We start from the raw sequence: 12030 nt of genomic DNA, 5'->3' as shown, positions 1-12030 counted from the left end.
AGGGGCGCACGGCGTGGACGAGGTTTAGTGGCGGCCGCGAGGGGAGAAGGGAAACTTTGTTATTTTCCGTTAAACGTCCGGGGGTACCTGGAATTTCCAGCGCTTTGTAAACGGTCGCCTTGCGGCCTCCCGGCACTCGGACAATGATACCTCTTGTCTCAAACTCTACCTGCGTGGCGAGTACCGAGTTACCTGAGCCTCTGTCCCGTTCCTTAGGCCGCGGTTAGGGCCTCGTTATTAGCTTTGTACCGTTTCGAACCTGTTCCATTCGCTCTCGAATGGAGTGGCGTGGCCCGCGCTGCACTGGGGCGAAGAATTTCGACTGCGTCGAGTCGGAGAATAATAGGTGTGATCATAGGTGAAAATTGTCCTGTTCTCAGATTCGATTTCCGGTAACATTAGTTGAATATTTATTTCGCTCTATCAGCTGCTACAACTTTGAATTGTATTTGTAACACACCATTACGTTTATCGCTGACTATTTTCACGGGAATAAAACAAAAATCTTTGATTGGTTTTTCTCGGTGAATCTAGAGTTTGTCGCGAGCAGGCCTGCCCCTTTCCCCGTCGTTCCCATTTTTCTTCATCCGGTTAATCTGGTATCCGGTGCGCAGCGCGCTCGCGTAGGATACTTCCTTACCGAAGCTAGAACGATACCCGGTCGATTACTTTTTAATCCTAAATTACTTCTGCGGTAATCCGGTTATTAAGTTGCCGCGGCCTTTTCGAAACTAGATTTACGAAAAAATGGCAGCGCGGAAAGCTCGCGAATCCCCCTCGTCCGGACCGCGAGTCCACGAATTTACGGCGCCGGGCTCTTTAATAATTCCGTTTTAATGCGAAATTCATCGGTGGGCTTACAACTGAACGCGTAAATCTGCTCGAGCCCTCTCCTTTCGCGCGATACTTCCTCGTACGTTTCGTCTTCCCATTCATTCCGTCGTGCCCATTCTCGAATCTTCTCCGCGCCGATCAATCGTCCCAACGTTCGATCCATTTTCTACGGAGTTCCCGGTCCGGGATCGTGTCTGGGAATTAATACGATTAATCATTCGTCGGCGGGGGAGAAAAAAATGGCGGGCAGCTCGAAGCAACGCCGTCCAGGCCGGTCGTTGATCGTTTTCGCACGCGCCGCGCGTCAAGGTGGAAGACCATTCTTCTTCATCACACCGTACAAATGCGCTCAACTTGACCCCGGACACGATAAATCGGATTTCTGGGCTTCTCTGATCTCAGTGGAATCAATCCTCGCGCCGGATCCTCGGGACCACCGTGCGATTCAGATCACGGCGGAAAGTGAAACGCCTTTCAGCGGACTTCGACGAGGATACGGCTTCGCCGCGACAACGTCGTTTGCCAAACGGAATCGGACACCGATCCCTTTACTCTTTCCCCCGCTCCGGCAGCCCCGATTGTTTCGGTCCACGAGTTTACCGTTTAAGTAAACAACCCTGCAACTTCACAATGAAACGAAACATGGGACAAGGATCGTGGAAACTTAGAACTTCGAGACAGTAAACTTTTTTTCGATTGAATATTGCGTCCCGAGCTTATCGATTGCTTCGAGAAGTACTCGAAGTTTCCGGTCACGCGATTAATCCTAGCCATTCTGCCGGCTAGGTTCTCATGCGGGGTAGTTAACGGAAGTATCTTCGAGAAGAAACATCGAAAATAAGTGATTATGTACCCAAATAGCTTGACTTCGGTACTTAAACCCATTAATCCTCGACTCTATTGCCAAGTGCGACTAAGAACCGACACGATACACCCCCGTCCATGTCTATATTACACACCGCCGCGAATTTATGGTCGCGGTAAATGAATTCGTCACGGGGGCTGGTGGTTCCATCAAGTCGATATTCGTATCGTCGGGGGTCATTCCCCTTTAGGGAAATTTCTCCTCTGTTTACAAAACTAGAATAATTAATAACCTCCGGCCCGTGTTTCCGAGGTGGTGGCTCTCCCACCCCACTTCCAGAATTGGCCAACAATTAAAAAGAAACCCGATATCAAAGCGTTAGTCACGGAAAATCAGCAGGGCGAAGGAAAGTCGCGAAGGAAATCAAAGGGCGAAAGGGTTCGTGGCTGGCTGGCAGGCAAGCAAGCAGGCAGGCAGCCAGCCAGAGGCAGGCAAAAGCAGGGGTGGCACGCAAAGTCCCGCGTCGGTTGCGTGGACACCGGGCATCGGGCGCTCACGTGGCTCCCCACCGTAGCCGCGGTGCGTGAGCCTGCGACTCTCCTGCCCCCGGCCTCCGCCGCGCGTCCGTCCTTCCTTTCGCGGTGGCTTCGGTTCAAGCTTCCCCCACCGCAGTTCCTCGCGTGGCTCCGTTCCCCTCCAGCGGCGTTGTTCTGTCCTCGAAAGCTCGAGCTGCGACCGCAGCGCCGCCACGCCTGCCGCTCCGCAGTAACGCGATTGCTCTCGTCGAGTGTACAGGCGTACGCGAACCGTGCCGCTCGTTGCTTCGTGACACACGCAGCGCGCGCGTTTGTCGTCCCGCGTCCGACCGTGATAATCCCTGTCGTGGTATTCTGTACATCCCCCCGATCAAGTGTGCCTCGATACGGTGACGCGTTGGGCCCGGTCCGTCCCCCTCACCCCTCCCCCCACCGACGTACAGTGTTGAAGTGATTCCGACGTTGGGGTTTGCAGTTTCTTTTATTTTCTTTTGGTGAACGGAGTTTCGTCTAGTCGCCACCCCCTTAAGTATCGGAGCTGGGTGGTCCCAGAGGAGGGTATATAGTTTTGTTATACGGATAAGAAGCTTGGACAGGAGAGAACACTCGGATCGCCGAGTACTCGACCTGGCCGAGGCGCGTGTCCGCCGCCGGACTATGCGGAAACACGGCCAGCGGCCGGCTAGAAAGCAGCAGGAGCAGCAACGGCAGCGTGGCCGCGTGGCCCTGGTGTTCGGGTCGCCTAGCGGCGACTGAGGCGCGCGGCACGGGATGCGAACGATCCCGCGGGAGCCGGCTGCCAAAAGGAAGAAGAAGAAGGGCGCCAGGATGGGCGGGAGACGAGGTGTGCTGCTGCTGCTGCCGGTCCGCGACGTAGGTGCGCACCGCGACGCCGACGACGTGACGGCCACGTGCCCCCACGGATGCCTCGATGCCCGCTGCCACTGAAACCCGTACACCCACGTACGCGCGCGCACGCGAGTTAAACGCTGCGAGAAGTGGAATACACGCGGGGCAAGCACCGCTGCGGAACCGAAAACGGGAGAGCGGCGAGAAGACCTAAGTGTACTGTGGCCCCGTTTCTAGTTTCTACAAACCGAGATTATATATACAGGCCAGTGTGTGATACGATAGTAGATGGAGTAGATATCAAAAGTGTACCGGTGTGATTCTTATAGAAAAAAAGTGAACGGTGACTTCGGGATCTCTTGGTGTTCGTTAAGGGTGCTCGTTGGTAGGGTAGATACGTCTTGGGATTCTGATCGACTAACAGGTGGCACGCGTGCAGGTTACACGGTACTTATTAGAAACCGATAGGATCGGCCAGGATCGAGGGATTCGAATTTGAAACTGATTCCCGCCAGTGGAAACAAGGAAGACCGCGTGGGGATCTCTCGGCCATTCAGCCGGCGTGGACTGGAAGAGAGTCCGGTGATGCGGATGCACGGTGTCCACCGGTGAGACCTTACCGTACGCCGGGTGTATCGAGAAACTTGAAACGCCAGACACACGAGGTGCCGTCCCTTCCGTCCGTACCGAGGACACGTGGTTGCCCGTAGAGTCCGTGCCGACAAAGTGTACACCGTGAAGTGTGCAGTGATCCGTTTGACCACGGCGACCACATCGCGTCGTGATCGATGAGCTTCCACCACCTGGGGTCCGTAACGGAAACGTGACCTTAAGAGTGTACACCCTCGAGCTGCGGTTACAAGCTCCGTGAAAAACAGAGAGGCGTACACGTAATTACCAGTGATAACATACGGAAGATCGGTTGACAAGAGTCCAAGCACAGTTAGGAATCAGAGGAACCCTTGATCGAAGGAAGAGGAATCATCGAAGTACAAGGAAATCGTCGATCGCCGTCGAGGAGAGACCGATTCCCGCGCTCGTACTTCAAAAATCAAGCCGGCGAGTGTTCGAGGAGAGGGTGAAGGGCGTCGTGGAGGGGGGAGTGATGCCGGTGAGGGTGGCACAGCGCCCCCCAGGTGGAATACCACTCCACGCCGGCGTGCCGGTAGCGACCAGCAGCGTAACCGCCTCCGGTCCGTCGGGCCGGTGCCTCGGGGGCCCGGCAGCGCCCCCCGCCGGCTCGCCACCGCTGCCGCCGTCCTTGCAATCACTCGGCGGCGGTGTGAGCAACCCGAACAACGCAAACCCGGCCGCCTCCAGCAACGGGAACGCGAACGGGAACGCGGTGAACAACGGTCTGAACACCGGCAGCAATTTGGTCGGGCCGAACAACGCCGGGTCGGGCATCAGCAACGCCGGCGGTCTAGTCGTCAACACGACGAGCGGCGCCACGAATCCCTTGCAGGCGATGGCGTCGGCAGCGGCCTCGCTTACCCAGCTGAACAACATGGCGAACGGCCCGCTGCCGCCGCTAGCGGCCACCGGACCAACTGGACCGCCTAATCTACCGCCGCCCCAGCCGGCCACCACCCCGACCCATGGGGGTCCGCCGACGCCGCACGCCGGTGTCACCGGCGGGCCCCATCTGAACGGTGCCTCGCCTAGTCCGCACCCGATGCCGCCCCACGGAATGATGAGCGGCTCGCCCCATGCCCCGCACCCCCACATGGGAGGCGGCGGCCCATCGCCGCATCCTCACCATCCTGGCCCCCACATGGTAGGCTCGCCGCACCATCCTGGACCACATCCCATGGGCCCCGCTGCCGGCATGATGGGCCCGGCAGGCATGCAGCCGCAAGGGGCGCCCGGGATGTGCGGTCCAGGACCCACTGGCCCTATGGGCCCTCACGCTCATCCGCAGGGACCTGGAGTACCCGGACAGCCGCATATGCACAACGATCCTTTTTACTGTTCGCCGTTTGGATCCCACTATTTCAGGTAAACGATGCGCATTGGTTGACCCCTTTAGCGGCGGGATGGTTCGAGGTTCCATCGACGCGAACATGGTGGTGGGTTTAGAGTACCGGACATGCCGGACTTCGTTAGATGTTCGTCGATTATTTACTGCCTTCCGGTCAACGAGTCTTCGCGGATAGGGGATTTCTTTATGTTGTTTGCCAGATAATGGTTAGGAATGAGGATAATTAAATTTCTAGATAGATACGTGCAATTCACCTGTTAGTCCTGACGTCGATCTCGCGTGAGAGACGTCTCAGGTCAAGTGGTTGACGCATTGTTAGTTAAACCGAAGGTTTTTCCCGGTTTCTCTACAATGATCGAATAACTTTTTTCAATAAACCTAGCTTATTGTTGACGTCCGTAACAATGAAGAACGCGACTTCACACGGACGAGTCAAGACTCGATCGCTCGAATACTTAGCGGTCATCCTCGATCAAGTCCGTCCGGAGACGAAGCTCGAATGATTTGAGTTGCTCGTTAATCGGCCAGGAATAATTCCCAGTAATGAGCCCGGCGTAACGTAAAATCTGAAGAAATTTGCATGTTTGTTCGCGCACGGAACAAAGACCGCTATCTCTCGCTCGGCATCGGCCGGCTTATCTTTCGTCCGCGCGCAGATTTGAACTTTGATTGCCTGTTTATGCAAATCTTTCTCGAGAGTTGCTCGCGCGCATACTCTCTTATTTTTGCCGTTCGTGCAAAGTTCCGTTTCTCTCCTCCGCCCGGTGTTGTCTCGCTTATAGTTTCGTCGCAGCTCGCGACTCGTCCTTGACGAATCTCCATTTTTCCCTTCGGTGTTTTTCCTTTTCTCGACCGCCGAGCGAGGCATGGTCGTCGAACGCTTCTTGGACGAGTCCGGGAAGCCCGGTGACCGACGTCGGCCACGGACGTCCGATAGCCCGACCCTCGCGCTCGAAGATATTTAACGGCGCGCGCCGGAAGAGAATCAATCCTGCCGGCGATTAGAGAACCCGTGGCGCGATATAAATAAATAATCTGTCGTTACATCGGCCGTAACAATTTTTCGTCACGCGAAACGGCACTCGCCTGCCATCGGCGTACGTGTTTCCGCGGGGCCCGGCGTCGCTTTCTTTCGACGAACGGTCACGCGAGCTTCCTGAAAAAGGTGTATCGCGTGGCTCAAGAAAATTCCACGGTGAACGTTGTGTCCCGCGGCCGTGATCCCAGGCTTTCGGAAACGTGACGCACGTTTATTGCCGTTTTTACGGTCCACGATCGCAAGTGAATCGCGAGAAGTCGCCGCGATCCCGCGAACGCTATAATCCAAGACCATCGAAGACATCGACTTCGTGTGGTCGCAAATAAGCTCGATTCTCCGCGTTCGTTTCACGTTTGTCCCGTACACGACGAGATTTTTAAACAGATTTGTTCGTCAAATCTGAAATTATATTACGAGCTCCAGTATTTCCAGATGTTAAAAAGAACTATTGAAGTCGCAGGGAATTTAATGAATTAAACCGCTCGTACAGTGGCAGCTTAAATTAATGAAACTGTACCCAGAGTTCTGCGAAGCATGAAGCACTCTTCATATTTAATTAAGTAACTGCGGAACACGTTGGGAAATATTTAAATCATTGCAGAAACCATCATTCGTTAATACAATCTTAGAAGTATACAAGTAATCCTCCATCGCAACCGCTTCTAACTGATTCGAGCGGTTGAAGCACGGTGGACATCCACCGTGACTGACCGGCAGTGTGCACGAGGTCTCTACCCTCGAAGAACAGACTATAGCGCGAAGTGGCTAGAATCGTTGGTCGCTACCGACGATTCTTTTACGGCCCGATACTTCGTTCCATGCGAATCGTTCGGCAGTCTCTCTCGCTAGCCCGCTCTCTCGGGCGTAGTAACAGTATACCCGGAGAATCCGTTATCATAGCTCGGCCAGGATGTTCCTGATGACCGTTGCGCGGTTGTACGTGCCTCGCGACACGGCCGCTGAGTAAATATGCTCGCGAAGGACACCTAGACACAGCTTAATCCTCGTTCTCTGCAGCAGCCTTCGCTTCTAGTCCCTCTCGTTAAATTTATTTCCAAGGTGCAATCATCTAGGTCCTACCCTTTGGGTCCTAAGCCTTCTAAATTTAGATTCTCAAGACTCTAAGCTCTCCAAATTCGGAACCCCAAAACTCTAGGTCCTCTAGATGAACAATCCTCAAGATTCTAAGCCCCCCAACTTCTGAAACCTAAAACTCTAGGTCCTCTAGATGAAAAATTCTCAAGTTTCTATCTTGATCCAGAATTCTGAACCTAGTATGTCCCCTACATTCGGAATCCACATGTTTCAATTAATGATGATACATCGATCACGCGATCGAATGGTCAGCCTGAAAGAACTCGCAAGTGGCCGTTTTATCGATCATATATCGGGTAATTATCGCGGACACGTCCGCGCGGTCAGGTGCCCAGGTAAAGTCACTCGGGACTTGCGGTTCCATCGGTAAGTTCAGGTGGCCCGCAGGTGGGAGGCGGTCGTCGCGCAGGTGTACGCGCAGAACGCGAACTTCCTTCCTCGTCTGGAGAACACGGACCGGGGGCACGATAGGCGAACCCGGTGCGTGGCTAGCACGGTGACGATTATCCGGTTCTTCTCCTTCGACCTTCCTTGTATCCGGTCTGGACGTCTCTATCGGCTCGACATCATCTTTCCCTGCTCGCATGCCCCCGTCTGGTAATCGCGAGGGCTCATTAACATAAGCGTTCCACGCTGCTACATTCGACGAGCCACAATGTCCGACGGTACTGACCATTTCGGGCTCCTGGGCTTAGACTGTTCGTCGTTTCGGGTGGTTGCGATGATGACGGCTGGACACATTGCTGGTTGAGCAGATTGGCTATTTGTTTCGGGATTGAACAGATCGCTGGTTTTCGGAGATTCGCTGCGAAGACTTTCGAATTGAAGATTAGAGGCTACATTTCTATGGGTAGAGTTAGCAGAGCTTGAAGCACACTGTGGACTGATAAAATGAAGTATGTTTGTCAGGGGATTGAGTATAGATATAATCTTCACAAGCTTTCTTTCGGGATTTTCGAACGAGAAATTAGTGACCGTGATTTCGTATTAGCGGACGCTTTGGTATATACTGGAGGTTGAGACAGATATCGAACCGGATGCATTGTGTGATCGATAAGATTGAGTGTTAGTCGAGAGATTAGAGGTAATGGAATGTTTGAGTCTTTTAGGAGTGACGTATTATTCGGTGTTCTTTGAGAGATTTCGAAGCGAATGGTGTTAGAAAATCAGGGGAAATCAGGCTTTATTAGCGAGGTTCGCGGGCAGCCACTATTTTTAGGTGGACACTCAAAATTATCTGGGAATTCCTGAGGGTTTGGCGATGAGTGGCCCTCACACGCAGCGAAGTCGCGAAGTTATCTCGAGAGCTTTAGGAAGTGGGTTTAATTCTCCTTTTTATATGAAACCGCGAGTCCGAACGGCGAAACGAGAACACGAGCACCAGGAATGTAGTGTACGAGCGGTGAGTTCGGACCGCGATCGGAAGTCGAACGTCGTCGTTCGGCTTATCTTATCGCGGCCTCTCGGTAGAATAAGAAGGACCTTGATCGCTTTTGCGACAAACTGAATCGGCACCTCGACTTCGTATTCCACGCAAATTTTTTGCTGTTTCACCGAAGAAAATGTTACGACTCCGTATGTAGCGACGAAGTCCCTTTCGCCAATATTCGCGATAACTTCGCAATATTCTACGACGATGTTACCTAGCTGAAAGACAGGATGAAGTTTCTTATATATACACACATTCGGAGATAATTAAGAAAAACTCTGGATTGTTTACTATTTCCTATAATATCAAGCGATTAATCAAGCTCAGGCTTTAATTAAACATAGTAAACAAGTGCAAAGAAATCTAAGATTACTCCTCGGCCAGCAGAAGTGTTCATCAAGATAGCGACCTTCTGCCTATGTAATTTCTGTTTATCAACCAGTCCTTGAAAACGCGAATTTCCATAAAGGTCTACAGTCTACTTATTAACGTTAATGTGTTTCTCGTGTTCGCGGTTGCATTAAAATTGTATGACGAGGGGTTAACCCACAGCCCTCAGTCTTTCAGTTTAATCGTCCCTTGAAATCAGTTTGACGAGCGATCATTAACAAACAAAGAAAATAGGCTCCAATATAGAAAACAGTGTAACGAAACGTTAGCAAATCAAGAGTATGCACGTTAGAAAGTCGAAGGGAACAACAATACCGTTAATTAACTTACACAGAACAAGTTTGCGAAAAAAAAAAAAATCTTGTTAGATAATACAGGTGCACGAAAGAATTCGCCGAGTTCTCCGTATCTCCTCTACTCGCAAGCTGGCGATCTCTATTCCTCGTTCCACCGAAACAATCCGCAGACAATGGGGTGGGCGAAGGGGAGGGGTCGATCCGGCATCCGCGGGCAGCGTCGCGGTTCAAGTAAATCGGTGGATGACGAAGGGAGAACAGCCTGTGGAAAGAGGAAAGGCTCGTTTCGCCGTGGAGGCACGCGAAGAGATACCAGGCCGAGCGCATAAAGCTGTGCGCAGGCAGCGTATCAAGCCGTATCGCTGGTCGGTTCCAGTTTCACGTGAAACTGTTCGCGCAACCGGGCAGGTTCAAGGCGAGCCTGAAAACTGGAATGCACGTGCGTGCACACGGAACAACACCCCGACACCCGTGGATCTCGCCCGCTGCATCTTGATGAAGTGGAATTAGATAGTCGCCGACTCTTTAGATGCTATTCGCGTTATCCGGTGTTTAGACGGTAAACGTCAACGCTGTCCGATAAGTCCGCTACCATACGCTAAATACCTTTTACACAGTCGCGTAGTTTTCTTCTGCAGTTTGAGAAATTGACGCTCCACCATCGAAATTCTTTCTTCACTCTTTTTACGACGCTCTAGGTTTATAGGCGTTCACGGGTGACCATTAGACTGTGCATAAGAATCGCTTGGAAAGTTCATGCAAATGCAAAGTTTAGACATAGTTGGAGAAAGTGGATTTGAATAAAATTTGAAGCTCCCGGTGGACGGTTCCGGTGAAAATACAACGTGGCTCACTGAAATTTAATTAAAGTTCTTGCTTTATTAGTAGGAAACTTTCATGCGCCGAGTGTGTGGAGCTATGTCCGCTGATCATATTTCATTGACGTCGAGTCTAGAGTTTCGAATTGAAATGTTGCCTTCTTTTTGAATAATCGAACTTCTTAATTGAAGAGCGATTGCTCGAGTGCTTCGGTGTTCATAGAACGATCGAAGAAATCCCCCGTGATCGTTTACAAACGGGAGTACGATGCGCAGCTCATTCCCGAAATCCCCGCGCGGACTGCACGCCGTGAACTGTTATCAAACGCTAAAGACCGGTGTCCAATCTAATCCCCGATCCGCCTCGATCGTCCGTAGAATCGTATCCAGCCGGGTATCAAACGTATCAAGCTTTTCCACGCACTCGATTAACCCCCGGGCGCACTCAATCATTCGCGCGGCGGCGTCTTCCGTCCCTTCCAATTACTTTCAAAGCCGGCCCCGTCCGGCAGATAAACCTAATCCCGGTTCAGGTATACGTGTCCCGGCCGTTCGCTGTCAGTCGCCGTCGACTATCGAATGGAAACAGAAGCGGCGGCCGAGGAAAAGGGTCTCCGCTAAACGACAAGGCGACAATGGCTACGACGGACACCCTAGTCCGCAGTCTTTACCTACGAAGTGCAGGTGTTCGGCTAGACAGGTGCAATTTGGCGAAACTAGAACCCCACGGTCCCTAGCCGGGGATTCCCTAATTGCCACTCGGCGCGTTGTCCCTCGGAATGGCGCGGCGTAGGATCCGAGAAGAAGCGGCGCAGGCCTGAAAATCGATTATCAGCCGCGCGAATCTGAGCGATAACAATTTCATAGCCCGATAAACTGTCGGTTATCGCGACCGTGAGCTTAGCCGTCCGAGTAGAAACCGTCGTAGATTCGCGGGATAATTGGCCTGATTCCCGACTGACTTCTCTCTCTCTCTCTCTCTCTCTCTCGCTCGCTCGCGCGAGCGAGCGCGGCCACGACTCGATCCGCGGGTTCCCTTCGTTTCTTAATTGAAAGCGGATTCCCCTTGTCGCGTCCACTCGAAAAGTTGCAGACACCGCGGCGTGTCCGACGTGTTAACAACTGGTTCCGCAGATAAGAATCTCGGCTGCCCGATAAACCGGCCGCGCTTGATAGCCGAGCGAATCGGACACCCCGGTGGACACTAAATACTGGATTCGGCGGATGATCGATCACGCGTGCGAGGGTGGACGTCTTCAATCTACACGGGAATCAAGCTCGCGATCGTTCATAGTCTTCTTTGAAGCGGCGCGTGCGCGCCGGAAAAGCGTGATAAGACCAGCGAGCGAGCGAGTGATTCCCGCGTGTCACTTGTTCGAGTGACTAATCCGGGACAGTTTATCAAACTCGGATAAAGGTGTGTCGGTGGCGATTTCGCCGGCGTTTCTACCGCGTTTCGATGGGATCGAGAAGGCACAGCCGGTATCGGAACGTTTACGATTATTTCGACTCGCCTAGCTGTTGCTTCCTCGTGGATTCGTGCGAGAGATTTTATTTTTGACCGGCGACTGGTCTATTTCAGCCGATGCCGCTCATCGAATCCCGCCGGTAGCCGGTTGAAAACGATCCCCGTTGCGCTGTACGCCGGGTTCCGGCGCGGCTACCGGTGTCGTTGCACGGGAATAATGGCCGATCGGCGAATCGCGAAGCTTCGGCTATAAATAATGAAATTAGCGCTGCCTGTCCAAATGCAGCACGTGACCTCGCGAATCTCGCCAAGTGTCTGTATATTCCGTAGAGAGCCGTGGGTTCAACCGACCTACCTGCGTCGCCGCACACTCTCTCACGGGTCAGCGGTTCTCAAACATCGCCTCGCGGGCCCGAATCACCTTTTTGCCAGAGGAAACGCCAGGGAATCCTGGAAGTGTGTCATTCTTTGCACGGATTTTCAACCTTGG

General features: G+C 52.8%; 1 protein-coding gene across 4 annotated transcripts in view; it reads left to right on the top strand.

The window, feature by feature from the left end:
• The first annotated feature begins 2403 nt into the window (after positions 1-2403).
• The window catches only part of Chi (LIM domain-binding protein 2 Chi), a 90925-nt gene continuing 81298 nt past the window's right edge, over positions 2404-12030 (top strand). For all 4 annotated transcript variants that reach the window (XM_031983208.2, XM_031983207.2, XM_076367994.1 and 1 more), the window contains exon 1: positions 2404-5022. In XM_031983208.2, coding sequence (XP_031839068.2) covers positions 4130-5022 — 893 coding nt within the window. In that variant the 5' untranslated portion in view covers positions 2404-4129. The remainder of the gene's footprint in view (positions 5023-12030) is intronic.

This window comes from Nomia melanderi, chromosome 1 (assembly GCF_051020985.1).
Source record: "Nomia melanderi isolate GNS246 chromosome 1, iyNomMela1, whole genome shotgun sequence".
Classification (NCBI taxonomy): domain Eukaryota; kingdom Metazoa; phylum Arthropoda; class Insecta; order Hymenoptera; family Halictidae; genus Nomia; species Nomia melanderi.
Note: the sequence above shows the minus strand (reverse complement) of the source record. Positions and strands in the feature narration are given on the sequence as shown.